The 21,230-nt window shown below is 52.4% G+C and overlaps 2 protein-coding genes across 4 annotated transcripts in view; one reads left to right on the plus strand and one right to left on the minus strand.

The window, feature by feature from the left end:
• The window catches only part of WDFY2 (WD repeat and FYVE domain containing 2), a 193,585-nt gene extending 187,185 nt beyond the window's left edge, over positions 1 to 6,400 (plus strand). For 2 of the 3 annotated variants that reach the window (XM_070048896.2, XM_002720738.6), the window contains exon 12: positions 177 to 6,400. In XM_070048896.2, the coding sequence (XP_069904997.1) occupies positions 177 to 206 (30 nt within the window). In that variant the 3' untranslated portion in view covers positions 207 to 6,400. The remainder of the gene's footprint in view (positions 1 to 176) is intronic. The other variant, XR_011378806.2, reaches the window with a different exon arrangement.
• Positions 5,978 to 21,230, minus strand: part of DHRS12 (dehydrogenase/reductase 12) — a 33,047-nt gene continuing 17,794 nt past the window's right edge. Inside the window, 4 exon segments of the mRNA XM_089303306.1 lie at positions 5,978 to 8,217; positions 9,127 to 9,362; positions 11,079 to 11,190; positions 11,293 to 11,353. Coding sequence (XP_089159432.1) covers positions 7,754 to 8,217; positions 9,127 to 9,362; positions 11,079 to 11,190; positions 11,293 to 11,353 — 873 coding nt within the window. The 3' untranslated portion in view covers positions 5,978 to 7,753.

Here is a 21,230-nt window from a genome sequence, read left to right on the forward strand (position 1 = left end):
AGCATATGTTGAACTTCTTAATGAAAAAGCATTCTATAGATTTAGAAATCCTGTTTGTATATAGTATGTAGTTGCTTGTTAAATGCAGATGTTTCAGTTGAAGAATTCAATTATAAGGATTGCTTACCCTCAACACGATTTAATTGTATTCATCCTGTATTTTCTTCTGCTTACAGTTGTGGGATATGACCCCAGTAGTGTCTTGATGACTCTCCCAGGAATCGGAAGGATAGTGTTTACTAAAGAAATGGTTATTCTAACCCAGATCATTACTGGTGAAGTAAAGCGGTCATGTGAGAAGTAAGAGAGAAACTCGAGGCCATAGATGAGTCTGCATTTACCGACACGCACAGTGGTGAACAGTGAGTGAGTGCTTGCTGGAGCCTCTTCCAACTTGTTCATACAATATAAAAGAAGATATTTTTTTAACAAATGGTTTATACAGTCTGGCTGTGCTACCTTGTTTTGAGTATACTGAAAAATCTGTGTAGTGTTTAATTTCTGTGTTTTCCAATGCTTCATGTTCCTTGTTGCTTTATGTGGGGAAGAGATGAGGATGTGTCGTTCAGGGTATGTGGGTTGCTGGAGCGTAAGTTGCTGTATTTTCTTTACTTGGGCACGCACCACATGGCCAGCATCTTTGTCTTCTTTTCTGTCTGCCTCTCCCACACCCTCTCTGCTTTCTGCCAGAGTACGTGCACTGGCACCATTTATCTCCATTCACGCCATTATGGTTCTGCTTCCATGTCCTTGTCAGTGGGGAGATTTGGAAAACCATGTGTGTGGCGTCAGCAACTGACTCCTCGAATCACCTGAAGATCATTTGTAATGCCTGACACCTTCATGTTCTTACGAGTAGAAATGTTATGTTTCTGCCTAGGTTTTCTGTCTTGCCCACATTAACAAAAAATGCTGTGAGAAAAGCTGCTCCCAACCATTGTGCTCACAGAAGTAGCTAACTACATAACTCAGCTTCAACCATCAGTGCCTGGATAAGCGATAACTCAGCTGGAGCCTCCTGAGCCTCTTATGTTTCAGTGTTTTTGACACAACGCCCCTCACTCATAACCTTAAACACAAAGAAAACAAAACCCAGAAACCTACCTGCTTCAAAAATAAGTGTCCTCAAGGCGTGTTTTTGCACGTGACATCATCTCTGAACTTGACATTACTGCCAGATTGTAATCCTGCTCTGTTCCTGTCACCTGCATCTTCTGCCCCTTCAAAGCTAGCTGTTGTAGACATTTTATCTTGATGTGTTTCACCAGAACACTTTGCACACTTTCATACTTGATCTGTATGTGACCTGAGACATGAAGGTACTAAATCCTACAGCACACGCGGTGTTCCTGCTGGGGATGTAGAAGAGGACTTGAGAATGAACCTGAAGAACTCCTGTCTCTAAGGGAATCCAGTCAAGCTTGAGAAAGTGGAATATTCTTATGTGTAATAACTCAACTCAGGATTTTGAAGTCCTTCTGAAAACTCTTGTTTTCACCTGTCAAAGTCGGCTTTAAATTAGCAGCAAGCATGTGCTGGGTGCCTGCCCCGTGCCAAGCACTTCACCTGCACCGCCTCACCCCATCGGCATCAGGCGGATCAGTCTCTTGAGGATCTTCAGGCTAAATAAAGCCTTGTGGATAAATCACAGGCCAACTGCTCGCCCTTGTCCACAGCATCTTGTTCACTTCTGATGAGAGAGGTTTTTTGATGCTGGTATTTGAGTGAAATCAGAATCCTCCCAATCTCCACTCCCCAGAAAGCAGTGTGTTCCCCTCACAGTCATTCAGGACTTCGCCATCTAACTGGGGGAATGACCCTGAACCATACTTGGATACCAGCCCTCACACCAATCAAGCGAGCCGCCCTGGGAGGAGGCTTCCTGGAGATGATGTTGCTGGCCTAGCAGTGGGCAGCAGGGCCAGTGTGTGTCCCACGCAGCCATGGTACATGACAGCCATCACAAGACTTCAGAGCAGATCAGCCCATCTGACCGGAAGGCTGCAGGTGTACATGCGTGCACGCACACACGCACACACACACACACACACACACAAGGAAGCCATTGCCACTTGCCATTGTTGTAACTCCTTTGAGTCTTTTCTGCATGATTGCTCTGTGAGAGAGCTTTAAAAAGGGAATTACATTTAAAATATTCGAATATCTATTTTGAGTTTATTACTAGAACCTGCAGCTGAATTGCACATAATAGAGAACTATGTGTTGGAAATGAGTAATAGTACTGCATCGCTCTGTTTTCTCTTCCTAAACTTAAGAGAGTGGCGGGGGGCGGAGCCGGGGGTTGGGGGTGGTGGTGACAGTAGTAGGGGAGGTGGAGGCTCAGGCACCCAGCAAGGCTCGCATGGATTCTGAGTTAGGTCTGGATGGGCTCAGCCCTCCTTCAGGAGGCCAGTTGTCCCCATTAGGTCCCCCATCGTGGTCACTCTGCTCTAGGACCCTGTGCTTCCCTCTGGCCACCCCACTCCTGGCATCGCCATGGCTCACTCAAAGGCTGAAACCATTCATTGGTTTGAAAACTACAGATGCGTCCACTGCTCAGTCCTTTTCTTTCTCCTCATCTGTGGGTTACCTGAACTTGGCGAAAAGAGTTAACAAACCAACCGTACGTGTTTGTAACACTGTGAGTTCTGCAGCTCTGCAGGAGTGTCTCCACCGTTTTTCTAACTCGCAGAGTAGCCTTTGCCGGTGTTGGCGTCTTCCAGGCGTGTTATGGGGAGAGAAGGTTAGCACCAGCACCTAGCTGTTCTCCTGCCTGTCTTACTCTGTTGGATATGCACTTTACGTATGTTTTTTGCTCTGTTACTTAAGCATACAGCAGCCCTGGCAAATAATGTCTAATGTGACTACAGGGAGAAAGTGACAAAATTGCACACATCACACACAGAGCTCTTCTCTATCTGACAGGAGAAAACCAATCGCGTGTTTTCAGTTCCTCTGATGGGACAGTTCCTTCAAAGGGACAATATTAGTGGAGCCTCCAGCTGCCTACATGTTTCCTCAGTAGCAAGAATAGTTTTAGATTAAGTACCTGGAATCTCATGTCATTTTATTTGAAGTCAATTGGTCATAACGTAGTTCTCATTTAATTATTTGAATTATTCAAAGAAACAAAATCACAAAACTGGAAGGGATCTTGAGATCTAGCATGTTCTAAGCAGAAAAACACTTCACTCATACAGGCAGGCAGACGTAGCCAAGGTGTAAGCAAGAGAATCTTAAAGAATGTTTGTGAACATTGCCTCGTGATGGCCGGAGTGAGAGGAGCAGCTTCCAGTGCCTCGAGACGGGGAGCCCCCTGGAACCAGGTCTGTTCCTCTGACTGTAAGCACATTTGACACTGCGGTGGCCGCCGCCCTCTGGATATAAGTAGGCGGGTTCTGTATGAGGAGGCGATGATCGCAGTTTTCATCCACATAAACTCCTTCCTACACTCATGCCTCACAGTGGCAAAACTGGAGTGGAGTCAGGGGCTCTGAAAACACACCTTCCCCTGTGCGTCGCAGGCCCCAGGCGAGTCGCTCAGGCCTGCAGTGTTGGCCTTTCTTAGGGAGCGTCACCTCTCCATCGTGCAGATTAGTTGCTAAAGAGTATGACTTCTTTTTGCTTAGCACGAACCAACTCTTAAAGCCCAAATCTTGGCTTTTAAGTAAAAGGCTAGCTCTAAACTACATGTCACAGTTACTGGACACAAACATTCATTCATTAGAGGTTGCTTTGTTTTTGCCTCTTCATAGCAATTTAATTGTATGACAGTGAGCATGTTTACTAAAATTTAAAGTAAAAGAAAGCTTCCTGCCAAAATGTTATTTCACCCTAATTTAAGACAGGTTAAATTTTTCCTGATGTGATGGTGGGTATTTAATGACTTGATTGTAAAACAGAAGTCAAGGCCATTTTGAGCTCCCAGTTCCCTAGATGAGCCTTGAGATTCTAGCCCAGAGCTACTCGTTGAATGCCCTCGGGAGAACCAGGCTTTGCCAGAGACACTAGGCTTACAAGACCCCCAAGGCCCATTCTCTGGCCAGGCTGAGGCCACACGTGGGTAGATGGAGGATGGTGGCACCAGGTTATGAACACAGGGCCCCACCCACAGCACCTCAGCTCCGTGGGAGGGGCTTCAGAGAGGAAAGGGCCTCGGAGCCGACGTCAGATGTGGCCGAGTGAACTGAGGGAGGGGAGGAAAGGAAATGACCGCAGGCTGCAGGCACGGTGTCGGTAAAGCCAAGAGCTGGGCTCCGCCTGTGTGTGCAGGGCCCACGGGGGCTTGGCGTTGCCTGAGAAGGTTGAGCAGCTCAGCCACAGTCCCGGAGCCTGAACTGGACACTGTGAGGTGTGGCTGCCCGTGGCCCTGGAGAGGGTACAACACACAGTGCCCGAGGAGCGGCTCTCGCAGAGGTTCAGCCTCTAGCCAGCCCCAGCATGCGTTTCTGTCTCTTTGGAAGTTTAGAACTGTTCCCTGAGGATGACCCATGGTGACTAATTGGTGGTCTCTCTGCGAGGCTGGCAGGTGGCACTGGACACATCACACGCATCGCCCTGGTCCTGGAAGGACTTCCGGGCTCCTCCTTAGCAGGGCCGGGCTTGGCTCACCTGCTGCACTTGGGAAAAGACCCTGACCCATCACGGGGTTGCGCTGCACTCATCTACAGCACTGCGTGTTTTGGTGCACAAGCGGCAGTCGCCGCCTTCCCTGTTCTTGGCCTCAGCTTGCCTGTTCTTGCAAGTAGCGGATCCTTTGAGCACAGCGTGGTGCATGTGGTAAATGCTCATCCCAGTGCCTCTTGGCAAGTGGAAGTGAACGGTTTTTCTCAATTCAGTTGTGGAAAGGGCTCGGGGCAGCCACAGCCAGGGAGCCCTGGCTCTGCTGAGGTCGGGAACATGTGTGTTTGTGGTTAAACTTCAGCTCAGCTTTAGAGCGGGAGCCACGCTCTACCCACCGGAGTTTCCGTTGGTGTTTTCACCAACCAACGGCCTCTCAACCCAGAAGCCTGTTTTAGCCCGCACACAGAGCAGTGGCTGAAAATTAGATGTGTCCTAAACGGGAGTGGGATGCCCCCTTTTATTCCCCATGCCAGGGAATTTTTTTAAATAGTAGTTAGCACCTTGACCGAGAAGTCAGAAAGGAGATTGAAGCTCCAAGTGAGGTATAGATGCACTAGTCATCCTTAAAGTTGTTCCAGCTCTGTGGCCTGTGATTCCATGAATCCAATTTATGATTAGACCGGCCTGAGCCATTCCCAGTGACCGGCCCACGCATGTGTGGCTGACAGCTCAGATGATGAGAGCGTGTCACCATGCCTTTGTTGCCTTGTGTCGTACCTAGCGAATTCCTTTCCGGATTTTCCCATACTCGGCCTGGGACACTCGGTTTTAGAAAAAGATGGTGAAGATGGGAGCTAATCACGGTACTATCTCATTAAAAACAGATACCTCAAAATGTTCGTCTCTGTGAGTCAAGAAGAGTATCTGACTTTCTTGGGAGAGGGTATGTCAGGGCACTGCAGGTTGGCCCATAGGTTAGATTTAAAATCCCACTTTGATGTTTGTGGGTCTTTCTCTTTTTGTTTCTCCACTCTGGGGCAAACAGAAGAGTCGGCTGTATAGCTCACAAGAAGGGGAAACGGTTCGAAGATAGTATTGCACTTTTTTATCATTTAAAGGGATGCAGCCTTCTGTCATAGGGTACGCCAGTACAAAGTATGGACCAAAACACTTGTGTCACTCTTAACCATTGTATTCTTACATGTTTGTTCTTGCGCTATTTGCCTTGTTTTCCAAAAGCAATCAAAATGGCTTTGATTTTCAAGGTACCGTTGTTTTGCCGAAGAAAGTCTTTATATACAAAGTATAAAAACTGTTATTAACTGGACAGGGAAGGTGCTAGCCCCACATTAGTGCCTTCCCAACTCCTTATTCATAACCAGGGACACGGACATGCTGCACGTCTGCTGGGCCGGTGGCCCACATCTGGACCCAGCTGCGGCGGGCCTGTTGCTTTATAGATACCTTTTTCTTTTCCTTTTATGAAATGAAGAGCTTGCCCAAGGGGCCGGGCTGAGAGGCTGGTAAGCATGGAGCTGCAGCAGGTTACACCAGTCTGGCTGCACCCCTCTCTGCTCTCTGCCACTGGCTTCCCCCAGCCAGCCTTGGCACTGAGCTCCCGGATGTGCAGGTGGTATCAAGCAAGACTTTCCTCTGATGTCAGAGCGTCTGCAGCCGGTGCCTCCCGGGCGCTGCTGAGCGTCGGGAATGCGTTTACGCGCTCACTTTCCCACTGTGCTTCCTTCTAACCTAAATGTCCCTGTAGCCATTACCAATGTAAGACTCAGTGCAGAGTCGCCTCCATGGTGTGAAATAAACCTGTGCAAACCTTCCTGCAGCCATGGTCCCATCATTGTGCTTACATGTGACTTCACACACCCCAGCAACCCTGCTTTGGTGGTACCCTTTGTGGGTTCGGCCCAGTGCCGGGGGCTGGGGGTGAAGGGGAGATCCTCCTGTACTGAGCGGTCCAGACGTCCAGAAGCCCAGTCCAGAGGCAGAGGTGAGCCACCATCCTCCACAGGCTCTGAGCACAGCCATGGGCAGTAGCCATGCCTTCCTTTTCATTTTCTTTACCGTTCATATTAGTCTGCTTTTACTGTGTTTCATAGAAACTTTCCAAACAAGGAGAAAACATTTCAGGGCAAATTCAGCTAGGAAAGCCTCTTTTAAAACCCCATGAAGTCCATGTTACAGAGAAGGAAACAGGTGCAAAGAAATTAAGTGGCCATGGGCCAGCATTGTGGTGCAGTGGGTTAGCCACTGCCTGCAATGCCAGCATCCCATATGAATGCCAGTTCAAGTTCCCGCTGCTCCACTTCCAATATCCAGCTCCCTGCTAATATGCCTTCAGGGAAGTAGTGGAAAATTGCCCAGATGCTTGGACCCCTGCACCCACGTGGGAGACCCAGATGGAGTATCAGCCTCCTAGCTTCTGCCTGGCCCAGCCGTGGCCATTGCACCCATTTGCAAAGTGAACCAGCCAATGGAAGATCCGTGTCTGTGTGTGTGTGTGTGTGTGTGTGTGTGTGACTTTGCCTTTCGAATAAGTAAATCTTCTAAGAAAGGAAGGAAGGAATCAAGTGACCTTAACAATGTGGAACAGCAGCCAATGAGGTGGCCAAGTGCCCCACTCTCACCCTGCTCTCCAAGGCCCTGTGCCTGGTGCTGCCAGCACAATTCATTAGCTCCCAGCACTGCAGAAAGAAAGCACAGACAGTCAAATGGTGCCAGGCAGGTGCACCCAGAACAATCCTTTTCTTGGGGGTCCTTGGCTGATGAGCCCTGTATCTGAATGTCTCAAACCCCACCAAGGAGCCGCATCCATCAGGGGTCTCCTCTGCTGTGGGGCATGAGTCATGTTCACGTCACCTTAAATACCAGGAACCTGGGTCCAGGAATTCTAAATCTGTTCCTTGGTTTTGTTACAACTTTCTCATATGTCACGAAGTGGTAAACTGTCCAAGTGTAGCACCAGACTACCAGGTGCCCCCGCAAAGCCACTCTTCATCTTAAGCAGATGTACAGTAGGCCGTATTTACATTGTCTATGAAAATATGCCTCATTGCCACAGTGGTGTACCTGGGGTGGGGGGTGGGGGACAGCTGTTCACTTCCAGTGTTTTTTAAGGTGATTCTGGCCCCATACTGGGTATGGCCTGGCCTTATTTATTTATTTTTTTAAGACTAATTTATTTATTTGAAAGGCAGAGTTGAGAGAGAGAGAGAGATGGATGTTCCCTCCATTGGTTCACTCCCCAAATGGAAAAAAAAAAAAAAAGGGTTGGGCCAGGCCGATCCAGGAGCCTGGAACTCCATCCAGGTTTCCCACGTGGGTGGCTGGGGCCAAACACTTGAACTATCTTCTGTTGCTTTCCCAGGTGCATTAGCAAGGAGCTGGATTGGACGAATAGCAGCTGGGATTCAAACTGGCACTCATGGGATGGATATAGTATAGCAAGCAGTGGCTTAACCTGCTGTACCATGATACCTGCCCCTGGCCTGGGCTGTTTAAATCTCTGAGTCAGCTCTTGCAGGATTTCAAGAATCTCTCTTGCCGGTGAAGAGGATGCTTTAGCAAAAGGCAGATGTGTGAGAACTGGTTTCTGATCGACAGGTGAGTTGCCGCGGTACACATCAGCCTCGGCCCCTACTGCTGCTTAGGCCCCGTCACTCAGTCACCTGGCACCTGCTGGGCCAGGGGCGGGGCCCACAGAGGAGGCACCACAGGTCAGTACTGTGAAGGGAGAAGTTAGAGGTGAGTTTTGACAGGTTCACAGAGGTTCTCCAGGCAGGCACCACAGCTGGGGTGGAATTTTGGACATGGCAACCAAGGCTGGAGGGGGGCACACATGGGCAGCCGGGGTAGGCAGCGCCACCATCCTCCTGGGCTCCCCACAGATTATTCAGGCAAGGGTGGTTATCTCAGTAGTGGGGTGGAGCACTTGAGAAAGCATGGGGTCTGCCCAGGCAAGTGTTCCAGCCTCTGGAGCCGGCCCTGGGGGTGGGGCCCCTCAACTCTGCCCCCAGGGGTAGCACTGTCCCAGATGAGCCTAACTTCTGTGGATCCTGGCCGCTGGTTCCCTGGACTTTTTGTCTTCCTTTTAGGGAGGACTAGAAGGAGGGACTTTTCAATGCTTCCTCTGCACGTGTGCATCCCAGAGCTCCCCAGAGGTGCTCTCCACAAGCTGTGGCTGCCCGGCCTGGCCCCAGGCCATCGGTGGCCCTCTGCTGCCCACTGCCCCCTGCCAGCCTGCCCAGGCACGCGCTGGCAGTGGGCAACACCTCGACTTCACACAGACCTCAGGGGACACAGCATCTCTGCCGTGAGCACACTGGGAGACAGCAGTACTCTCCGAAGCTGAGGGGAAAAGCAACCAGAGAAAACCTGGAAGAACCTTACTGAGACCACAGAATTGAGACAGGCAGAATCAGCTCATCTAAGGCTATCATTTGATGTCTTCTTTTTCCGGAAGCAATCTTGTTTACTGGGAGGAAAATGGATATACCGATGACAGAAAAGAAGGAATGTGAAACCCTCTGCCGCGGCCCTCAGAGACCACACCTGTCCCCGTCTCGGCCCCTGCCCAGCCCTCTGGGGCCTCTAAGGCACCCGAGAGGCTCAGTGGGAACTTGGATGACAGATGGCACCTGCATCCTAACCCAGATCTCCCATCCCAGCCGTGGCCTTGCTGCACACAGATTTTGGTAAACATGCCAGTTCTTGGAGTTGTTAGGATGGTGTAGGTCAGGGGTGTAAGAAGCTGGGGGCCTGACAGGCTGAGCCAAGCATGTCCCCCACTAGGAATGAGAAAAACGGAGAAGCCACGCCCCCCAAGTGCCCCCGGTCTGTCTGCCCTGGCGTGCCTGGCTGAAACCCCCCGTGTGGTGTGTGTACCAGGAGATGGCGGGCCACCTCCACTCTGGGCAGAAGAGGCCCGTTTCTGCTGTGTCTCCAAGCCAGGTCTCTGCAGGTGCCACACGGCACCCACTGACTCCTCTTAAAGGAAGATCGGAGGGTGTGTACTATTTTGGAAGCCTGTGTCTTCATTTAACGACACAGAGCAGACAGTGTGCCTTTTCCATAGACATCTATCAGCAGCAGCTTCCAGACCCAAACAGATCTCTTTTGTACAGGCGTCCCATGATGCATTCACTTCGTCGCCTGTCACCTGTGCTGGGATGAATAGCCTTGTTTTCCATCTCTTCTTAGGATGAATTCCAAGGATGTGTGTGCACATTTTAAAGCTTTTGGCACAGCACTTAGGATGCCGCATGAGATGCCTGCATTCCATGCTGGAGTGCCTGGGTTCCAGTCCTGGCTCTGCTCCGGATTATAAAGATTTATTTATTTATTTCAAAGGCAGAGTGACAGAAAGGGGGGCAGAGATCTTCCATCTGCTGGTTCACTCACCAGATGCTGTAACAGCCACAGCTAACCCAGGCCAAAGCCAGGAGCCAGAAGCTTCACCTGGATCTCCCACATGAGTGGCAGGGGTCAAGCACTTGGGCCATTATCCACTGCCTTCTCAGTCCATTAGCAGGGAGCTGGATTGGAAGTGGAGCAGCCAGGACACCAACTGCCGCCCATATGGGATGCTGGCATCCCAGGCGGTGGCTTTACCCGCAATACTGGCCCCTCTGCTCCGGATTATAGCTTCTTGCTAATGTGCACCCTACAAGGCAGCAGGTGGTAGCTCAAATACTTGGGTTCCTGTCACCTGTGTGGGAGACCTGATTGAGTTCTGGGCTCTTGGCTCCAGCCTGGCCCAGCCCCAGCTGTTGCAGGCTGTGAACTGGCAGCTGCAAAGTTTCTCTCTCTGCTCTCTTTCTCCCTGTCTGCCTTTCAAAGAAATAAAACATTTTGTTTAGAACAAGGCTCCTAACAAGTAGTGGCCCTCAGAAAGGCTGTGCCAGTGGTGCAGGAGAGAGTGCCCACTTCTGAAACCACCACAGGTGGCACCCACCCCCCAGGGACTGCAAGGACACCAAGACAGCACTTGGCCCCATGTGGCTGCCAACTGCTGCTAATTTTAGTTCCCGCTTTGGGGAGGAGGAAGGCGCTGCAGGGAGCACCTGGGAGCAGCTGCAGGTTCTGCGCCCCTTCATTGCTGCTCCAACACACTTCCCGGAACCCAGGCTCCTCAGTGGTTTCACCGACATTGTGTGCTCAGTCTTTCCCAAAACCCAGGGAGCGCAGAGGTGGCCTGGGCCTGTCCCCATGTGTCCTTGCCTCTCCCGTTGACACCTCTCAGCCCCCGCTCATCCCTAACAAGAACAAGGTGCAGCGCCCTCTCATCAGGACATGCTGTCCTTAGGAGGGCCCAGGAGGATGGGCCCCACAGGCACCCACCCCCACCAGGCTCTGCACAAGGCAAGCTGGAGACAAAAGCTTCCCCTCTTTGGCCCCCAGGCGCCTCCACTCAGATGCAAATGAAGCAACTCCCTGGTCCTGACACTGCTTTTAGGTCATTCCTGAGGAGATTGGATCCTGAGGCCACTCAGATATTTCGAGACAGCAGCTCAGCCATTAAAGGATATGGCAAAGCTGGAGTGTCGGCCCAACCAGGATGCACCAAGGACACAGCGGTGGCAGGGTGCACCTGGGTGCACTGCTCGGTCAGAACCACTTATCTCACCCCCTGGGCACCCGGATGCTCAGTGAGCCAGGGTGGAGTCTGCCCACCTCTCGGATGCTCCTGGCCCCCAGCGCGGGCTGGCACTGACAGACTGCCATTCAGACGGAAATCAGCTCTTGCCTTCAATGGAGTGAAGCAAGCATACTGGAGACACTGGAGAACACACCAGTTATAAACAGTAAAGGTCACAGCTTCTCCCTGGAGGGTGGCGAAAGCCCACCTGGGTCTGGCAGAGCTGAGCTGAGCTCCTGATGGAGAAGAGGAGGGCCCCCAGCCAGGGAGGACGCTCAGTGCTGCTGCCGAGTACACAGCTCCCTGAACGCACTCCCTCAGAAGCCAGACCGCAGTCCTGGAGACACCACCAACTCTCCACGTTTTGTGCACAGCCATAGTTCCATTAAATGCTGTCCTTTCTCTCTCGTTTTAAATTTTTATGTATTTGAAAGGCAGAGAAATAGACAGAGAGAGAGAAAGATCTCCCATGTGCTGGCTCATTCCCCAACTGCCCACAGTAGCTGGGGCTGGGCCTGGGCCAGGCCAAAGCCAGGAGCCTGGAACTCTATCAGGGTCTCCCACATGGGTGGTGGGGACCCAAGCACTTGGCCTGCCTCCCACTGCTTCTTGGCACAGGATGCCAGCGTCACAGGCTGCAGCTTAACCCGCTACACCACAATGCTGGCCCCCATCCTGACTGGAGATCATGGGGGTTCCACTTCTGAGCCAAGGTCACTTCTGAGCCTACAACAGATGTCACAGGAATGTCAAACACACACTGCGGCCCTCCCCCTTCTCTTCTACCTGGGCGACAGTGCATCAGATGTCTTGTTGCCATTGTGACAAATAACTATAAAATTGCGGCTTCAGACAATTCTGTTAAGAGTTCTGGAAGTCAGAAGGGCTGCAGTCAAGATGGCAGCAGGGCCGTGCCCCTCTGTAGCTCTGGGGAGAATCTGCTGCTTGCCTCCTCCAGCTTCTGAGGCCGCCTGCCTCATGTCTCAGTCTCAGACTGTGGCCCCCTCACTCCCTCTTAATAGAACCCTTGGGGTGGCACCAGGCCCACCAGGATAACCTGGGATGCACCACCCCCAACTCAAGACCCTTAGCATCCACATCTGTCAAGCCCCCACTGCTGGCTAAAGGTGACAGTCACAGGTCCCGGACATGAGGATGTGGACACGGGGTGTGTGTGTAGGGGGCATTATTCTGCCCACTATGGCAGAGGGAAGGCGGCCCATATAAGCAGGCTTCTTCTGTCATTCAAACCCACTGGGGCAGAGCAAGCCCCATTGGCCTGTCCCTTTCCTTTGAGAAGCAGGGTGTCCAGGAAGCACGCCCACCCCCACTGCCCTCCGTCTTGATGCTTCCCAGTGCTCACAGGACCGTGGGAGAAGCCTGCACTCCCGTCTTAAGCACAGCTTTTGGCATGACTGCATCTCCCTTTTGGCCCCCTGGGCAGAACTGGGTTTTCCCTGGATGTGCCCAGATGGCCCCCTTGGCAAACCTGCCCCAACTTCCCACCAGGAACAAAGGCCATTGTTCTCAAAACACCCCCGGAAGGTCCGCTGGCCACTCTATGGCTGTGTTCTTCCCTCAGCCCTGGGATCGGGGTGGTAGCGCGAGGACACGCGCCTGAGCAGGCACAGGTGATCCCTGTGGGCAGGAGCTCTGAGGAAGGTGAGGTGGGCCCTGAGCACCTGTGCCCGGAGGACAAGCGGCCTCTGCCTCCCCCTCTCTGGTGGGGTCTCAGGTGCAGCGTGGACACTGGCTAGTGTGGCTACTGCTTGCTGGTTCGCTGCTTCTCAGTCTCTTCAGGTTTTCCTGGCCCCAGGACTGAGAGAAAGATCGCTTCTGGCCTCCTGTACCGGGAGGAAAAGGCGTGTGCACTAGAGGGACACAGATTGCAGAACTGCATATACGCCCACTTTACGGAAGGAAAGCCGCAGACACACACACACCAGGGGCCTGCAGAAAGCTCATGGCAGATGTGTAGCATGGGAAAATGACGCATGGATTTCAAAATGTCCGCACCATAAACACTTCCCTTTCAATTCCATTTTCCACTAATTTCTCTGAAGTACCCTTGTACATATGTCTAGCCTGCACACAGAAAAATATGAATATGAAATTTAGCAACACTGCTTATGTCTCAAGATTGAGATTAAGACTTTCACTTTTTTACTATACTTTCTGAACTGTTTGGATTTGAATATTTTTACAATAAGCATGTAATTTTATGATTATTTCTGCAATAAAAAATATAACTATAGGGACTGGTGCTGCAGGTAAAGCCACCGCCTGCAGCACCGGAATCCCAAATGGGTGCCAGTTCGAGTCTGGGTGCTCCATTTCCGACCCAGCTCTCTGCTATGGTCTGGGAAAGCAGTAGAAGATGGACCAAGTCCTTGGGCCCTTGCACCTATGTGGAAGACCTGGAGGGAGCTCCTGGCTCTTGACTTCAGATCGGCCTGGCTATGGCCATTGCAGCCATTTGGGGAGTGAACCAGCAGATGGAAGACCTCTCTCTCTGCCTCTGCCTCTCTGTAACTCTGCCTTTCAAATAAATAAACAAATCTTTAAATATATATATATATAAAATATTTTTAATGGAATGAGAGAAAATATTGCTGAAGCATATTTGACACAGAAAAATATTCATAATATATATGGAATGAGAAGTTCTGAAGTGGTGGGAATAACACAATTCCATTTTTGTGAGAAAAGATGTCATACACAAGAGAAAATGTCTGTAAGCATAGTATTTTGGTGCACTAAAATGTTAAAAATGTTCATCTCTGAACAGTGGAATTACTATTTTTATGTTCTTATTCCCACCTGTATTTTTTTAATTAATTTATTTATTTGAAAGTCAGAGTTACACAGAGAGAGAGGAGAGGCAGAGAGAGAGAGAGAGAGAGAGAGGTCTTCCATCTGATGGTTCACTCCCCAATTGGCCACAACGGCCAGAGCTGTGCCGATCCGAAGCCAGGAGCCAGGAGCATCTTCCGGATCTCCCGCACAGGTGCAGGGACCTAAGGACTTGGGTCATCTTCTACTGCTTTCCCAGGCCATAGCACGGAGCTGGATCATAAGTGGAGCAGCCGGGACTCAAACCGGTGACCACATGGGATGCCAGCACTTCAGGCCAGGGCGTTAACCCGCTGCGCCCAGTGCCGACCCCTCCTACCTGTATTTTTTTTAAACAATGCCCGTATATTACCTTGTGTTTTTTAAAATATTTATTCATTTATTTGAAAGGCAGAATGACAGGGAGAGACAGAGAAGACAGAGAGCTTCCATCTGCTGGTTCACTCCCCACATGCCCCCATCAGCCCAGGCCAAGCCAGGCCAAAACCAGGAGCAAAGAACTGCATCCAGTCTCCCACTGTGGGTGGCAGGCATCCAAGTACCCTGGCCATCACCTGCTGCCTCTCAGACACATTAGCAGGAAGCTGGATTGGAGGCAGAGGAGCCGGGACTCAAGCCACACTCTGTGGAATGCAGGCATCCCACCAGCAGCTTAACCCACTGAGCCACAACGCTCCCCCCACCTCATGTTTTAAAGCAGGGTGGCTGAAGTCTCCTACCCCCAGGTGACCTGGGAATCGAGTAAGGGACTGCAGTGGGAGGCCCTGGGATGCTTTCCGAGCTACGTGTACGAGCAGCTCTCCCTGTGGCTTCACACGCCGCTGTGTGTCACTTGCACCCGGCTGGCAGAAGCAGCCTGGCATGGAGGGGAAGGCGCTGGAGGTGGAGCCCTGGCAAGCGGCGTAGCACTGTCAGCCTGGTCTCTCCGTAAGGAAGGGAGATCACAGCCGACCAGCCCACTGCGCAGCATCAGAGAAATACAAATGTGTGTGGCTTCTGGGAGGACCAGGAAGTTCTCTAGGCAGGTCTGCTCTGTCAGTTCATCGTGGGGTTACCATTTGTCATTCTGAGTCGTGACCTTCCTCCCACACAGCATTCTTAGTGGTCCACGGCCCAGTTTCTTTTCGGAGAGGCCTGCCTTGTCCGTCACACCTGCGGGTTTGTACGGTCTCCTGAACAGCTGTTAATCTCACAGGTGCCTTCTCATATCCGCGGCCAGTGGCCCTCTGCGATTCCACCTGCGAGCAGAAAGCACTTCTGCCCAAAGCGATCTGCCCCAGCCGAGCCTCAGCCTTGACCGCTCAGAGTCAGGGAAGCAAAAGCTGGCAGACCCAGCTGCTTCTCCCCTGCCCCCCCCACCTCGCTTCTCCAGGACAGGGAGAGCTGTGGTGAGCCCAGGAGGTGCGCATGGGTTTCGTTTCCTGTTTGTGACACTGCAGTCGCCCGCAAGGGGCCAGGCTGGGCCACTCTTCCCTCCTCCAGGGCACCCCAGGGGGCAGGTGCTTTCACAAAACCGCTAGGGAAACAGCACAGCTTCTGGCCACGGGACTTCAGGTCTTCTTAAAATCTCCCTTTCCCCAAGCCCACGAAGGGGCCTTTCCCCCTCCCTCCGTGTCCAGCTTCCATCGAGGGAGCAGAGCTGAGACAGCAGAAGTTTATGTGCGGCCCTCAGGACACGCGCCACTGCTCACTCCCGGCAGGCGGGGGCGCTGCTCTCTCCGCAGCCACCAGCATCTTGCAATCCCCAGCCACCCACTCAGGCCCTTCCGGTGCCATCGCAGAGTCTTTTCAGGCCAGCAATCACCTGCTGAATTAATAATGTAAAACATATAAGGAAGATATGTGCCCACACGGAGGGAGTTACAAAAATTAAAAGAATTAAAAGATAAACTTAGAGGCCTTATGGTGTAGAGGGTAAAGAGCCCACTTGCGGTGCTGACGTCCCACATGGGCACAGGTGCCGGCGCTGGTTTGAGTCCCGGCTGCTCCACTTCAGATCCAGCTCTCTGATAAGGCCTGGGAAAAGCAGCAGGAACTTGTTTACACGTCACTGACTTGGGGAACGTGGCCCCAGGTGCTCCCTGCCCAGCTCCACGCCTGTCCTCAACACCTGAGCCAGTGTCACTCTCCTGCCCCCCAAATCTCCCAACACACCGGGTTCCCCTGGTGTAGTCAGCTTTGGAGATGTGCCCTGTGCTCTCCCCACCCCACTCACCCTGTTTCTATCAGCAAGGAGCACAGAAGTGAGCGTTAGTCTGGGCCTGACCCCGGGGGCAGAGTGGACTGAGTCAGGGGGATACTTGACCCAAGCCAGGCCAGCCCTCCAAGAGCTTGACGCCGGGGGCACCTGGATCCACCCTACTCGTGTGGAGAAGCAGAATGACCACCGGAGCCGCTGTGCTGGGAGTCTGCAAGCAACAGTTCCCAGCAGGCACCAGGTCACCCCTGCGGCTCATGCTCTGCAGGGCTGTCCCCAACCTCCCAAAGCCAAGCCGAACCTCCGTGTCTGGATTCCACAGGGGTTGCCGGAGAGCCATGGACACACCCTTTCTGCTTAGTCGGCTTAAGTGGGTCTCTGCCACCAGCAACCCAACAGCCCTGAAACCACAGAAAGTCCCCTGCAGGGAGGATCACCGAGAAGGCCGCCGGGCAGGCCTCCTGGGACACGGCTGATGGCTGCCTCCAGTCCTTCCCGGCTCAGGCACTTCCCTGCTTCCTCGACTTCCCAGCAAATATCAAGGCCATTGTGGGAGGATGGGGGTGGGGGCAGGCAAGGTATGGAATCATGGCCTTGATAAAAGAAAAAACGGAAGAGAGGTCTTGCAGAGCGTGGGCTCCCAGGAGAGAACAGGCTGGGTGTAGGGAGGCATCCTCAGCCACTGGGAGATTTGCCTAAGGTTAGTGCTGTTCCCAGTAATAGAGGAAATAATTCCATGTCATTATGACTCATTAGTGTTTCTCATTTACACAATGCTTCCTTCCAAGGCACTCATTATGTGGACGAAGGTTCATTACAGCAAAGAGATTTGGGAGTGGGATTTATGTTGGACATAGTCTTCTAAATATGGCAACAAGGACTTTTATTACATGGGTGCATGACCTGAAGCAAATCTGCCTCAATAAACCAATTAAGAAGGGATGTGAAACTGTGTCCAGCCAGGTAGTGCTGGAGGAGAGATGCCCAGCGTTCTAGATACTTTGCTATCCTCCAGTGAAACTCACAGTGCTCCTGAAATAACACAATGTTTCAGGTGTGACAGATTTTAAAAGCTTTAAAAAGTTATTTTGAAAACATTTATCATTTGAAAGGCAGAGCATCAGAGAGAGAGAGAAGAAGAAGGAAGAGGAGGAGGAAAAGACAGAGGGAAAAAGCTCTTCCATTTGCTGGTTCACTCCCCAGTGGCTGCAACAGCTAGGACTGAGCCAGGCTGAGGCCGGGAGCCAGAAGCTTCATCCTGGTCTCTCAGTAGGGGGGCAGGGGCCCAAGCACTCAAACATCTGCTGCTGCTTCCCAGGCACGACAGCAGGAAGGTGGATTGGAAGTGGAGCAGCTAGGACATGAAGTGCAACTCCAATATGGTATGCTGGTGTCACTGGTGGCAGCTTAACCCTCTGCACCAGAACACTGGCCCCAGTAATGATGTTAAAGAGAAATACAGGGGCTGGCACTGTGGCATAGTAGGGTAAGCCTCCACCTGCAGAGCCGGGATCCCATATGAGCACGATTTGGTGTCCCAGCTGTTCCTCTTCTAATCCAGCTCTCTGCTTATGGCCTGGGAAAGCAGCGGAAGATGGATGGCCCAAGTGCTTGGGCCCCTGTACTCGCATGGGAGACCCAGAGGAAAACTCCTGGCTCCTGACCTCAGATCGACCCAGCTCTGGCCATTGTGGCTATTTGGGGAGTGAATCAGCAGATGGAAGTTTTCTCTCTCTGTGTCTCTCCCTCTCTGTGTCAGTAACTCTGCCTCTTAAATAAATATATATATATATAGCCATTTTTAAATTGAACATAGGAAAACTGATTGGAGTTTCTCTTAAGAAGCCTTCAGAGCCACCTTGAATCAAAACCACGTTGGGTACAAGCCAATGGGTTACCTACTTCCTCCACTTGGAAGTGGAGAAGAAAATCACTGTCTGTCTATCCCTTGGAAGTCACTAACATCAACTTTAAAAGTGCAGGTAGCTGGCCAGCGCCATGGTTCACTAGGCTAATCCTCTGCCTGCGGTACTGGCACCCTGGGTTCTAGTCCCGGTTGCTCCTCTTCCAGTCCAGCTCTCTGCTGTGGCCCGGGAAGGCAGTGGAGGATTGTCCAAGTGCTTGGGTCCCTGCACCCATATGGGAGACTGGGAGGAAGCACCTGGCTCCTGGCTTCACATCAGCGCAGCGCTGGCTGTGGCGGCCATTAGGGGAGTGAACCAATGAAAGGAAGACCTTTCTCTCTGTCTCTCCCTCTCTCTCACTGTCTAACTCTGCCTGTCCAAAAAAAAAAAAAAAAAATGCAGGTAGCTGCCCCAGTGAATATCATTTGGAACCTCTCCTTTAGTACAGTAATGGAGACGTCCCATTGTGACCCTGGGGACCCAGTCACTGACCTTACCAATTATACATCAGTGACTTCAGAGATCATGCTACCCGGGAAGCCAGAGTCCCAGGGGAGAGAAGCGTGGCTAGAACAGAATGGACTCAGGGTCAGAAGGTGGTGAGTGTGAGTCAGCTCTTCTCCCTGGCCCCAGCCTCAGCTCATCCCCCTCCTCTCCAGTTCCACGCCCTCAGCAAGTGCTCATCAAGGGCCTGCTAAATGGCAGACCCAGTGCTAAGCAGGAAACACACAGAGGGCTCCCTGCCCACTGGCACTCACCAGGCATCAGCACACACTAAACACACTATTATGTGATTAACCTGCACTCCCACGCTGCCGGAGTGCAGCTGCTGTGAGCACAGGGGGCGCCGTCGGGGGAGAGCCCGCATCAGCAAGAACATGACATTCAGCCAAGATTTACACGAGAGGCAGGAACAGGCAGGCCCAGGTCTAGAGGAGTGTGTTGCAGGCAGCCAGCACAGCCTGTGCATACAGGCCCTGAGCTGGGAAAGCTCCACCTTGGCAGCCTCAGTCAAGCGAGCAAGGCAGAAGGCCAGGCAAGGTGAGGCTGGGCCACGAAGGCCAACGCCAAGACGCTTGGCTTGTCTGAAACCAAGGGATGGACTGGGTCAGAACAAAAACCAATCCGTATTTTTATTATTCATTTGAAAGATACGGAGAGAGCAAGCACTCTCCTCCACTGCCCAAACGCCACAACAGCCAGGGCTGGGCTGGTACAGAAGCTGTGAGCTGGGAATTCAATCCAGGTCCTCCCACATGAGTGGCAGGAACCTAATTACTTGAGCTATCTACACTTCCTCCCAGGGTCTGTATTAGCAGGAAGCTGGAGACAGGAGCCAGAGGCAGGCATCCAACCCAGACACGATGACATGGGATGCAGGCCTCCTACCTGTAGCTTAACCACTAGGCCATACCCCCACAATCTGCATGTTTAAGGAGCCCCCTGCCAGGCTTATGGAGGATGCCTCTGGGGGATAGGCGGGTAGGAGTGGGCACAGAGCACCCTTGTGTTATGGCCCACACTACATCACAGCGACCAAGGTGGCCTAGGCAGAGCAGTAACAGTGAAGCTGAAGAGGAGACAGACAGGAGACACATCGTGGAGGCAGCTCAAAGGCACGGTAGTCAGCTGGCTACGGGAGGGGAGGAGGGGTGTCAGAGATGAGCACGTGGGTGGCTGAGCTGTTACCTACCGAGATGGGAGTGGTTGGGGGAGGAGCAGGTGGCAAGGCAAGATGAGGACACTGCATTGGGACACACTGAGTTCAAGGTACCTGAAATCTGGGCTCAGAGCTCAGCAGAGACATCTGGGCTAGACAGAGATCCTTGGGAGCCAAGGCGCATGACTGCATTTGGGCCTGGGGTCAAAGATGAGCTGTTGTGCAGAAGAAGAGAGGAGGGCCCAGGACCTGACTGGAAGAGACTCTGACATTTAAAGGCCCTGTAGAGAAACCGGTCCCAGTGTTGGTGACTGGTGGAGGAAGGAGACAGGAGGAGGAGGCCAGGCAGGGTGCAGTGACAAGCGTGAGCCCAGTGGATGAGGCCAGTGGTGCCCAGTGCTGCTGCGCAGCCTCTGCAGGGGCAACGTCAGGCCACAGGTGACCCCAACCCCGGGGAAAGCAGGCTGTAGGGGCTGCAGAACCAGGGCAGTGAGAAAGGGAGAAGGGGAAGTGAAGCTGCCCTGCTTCCTCTCTATCTCCCCTGTGCCATCCAAAGTCTCTGGCCGAGGGCAAGACAGCAAACCAGTGTCCCTGACCCAGGCAACTGGATTTCAACCCCCGATGTCACACTGGCAGGGGCACCTGAGGACTACACTCAGCACAGATCAAAGAATCGGCTTTGGAGCAAGGAGAAACCTCAACGTGGGCACTTGAGCCTCAGCTCATGAAAAGGACATAGTTGGGATTTTGTTTTTCATTGGAAAAGCAGAGAGCCAGATCCCATCCCCTGGTTCAGTGGTTCACTCCCTCAGATGCCCACAATCGCCAGGGCTACACAGGCCAGAGTCAGGCGCCAGGAACTCACTCTGGGGCTTCCACACGGCTGACAAGGACCCAAGTAGTGCAGCCATCACTTGCAACCTCCCAGAATGCACATTAGCGGAAAGCTAGAATCAGAAGCAGAGCCAAGACCTGAACCCAGGCACTCCAATATGGGATGCAGGCATCCCAAGCAGCCTCTTAACCCCTACATCAAACATACCTTGAGATCTACTCCCAGATGAGTGCCTGCTGGTAGCACTCCTTTATAAACCTTCCCCAAATCCTGGCCAGACAATCAGCTATGGCCCTGAGCTCACAGGATGACTTACTGGATTTGAGCCAGGGCTCCTTGGCCAGGAGGTGGGGAACAACAGGCCCCACACAGTCCAGGAGGGCTCAGACCTGCGCAGGATAAGATGGCAGGCAGAGAGGCAAAGGGCCCTTTGTTGGTGGCCAAGGGTAACTCTCAGACCTTCCCTGTGGGCCCTCCAGCCACAGCCCTGTCTCGGGGAGGCACCCCCAGCAGCACTGCCTCTGTGCTTTTGTCTCCATGGCTCCTTGGCTTTGGCCGCCCTCAGCTGC

The sequence above is a fragment of the Oryctolagus cuniculus genome, chromosome 9 (assembly GCF_051225735.1).
Source record: "Oryctolagus cuniculus isolate XC-2025 breed Fujian yellow rabbit chromosome 9, ASM5122573v1, whole genome shotgun sequence".
Taxonomy (NCBI): Eukaryota; Metazoa; Chordata; class Mammalia; order Lagomorpha; family Leporidae; genus Oryctolagus; species Oryctolagus cuniculus.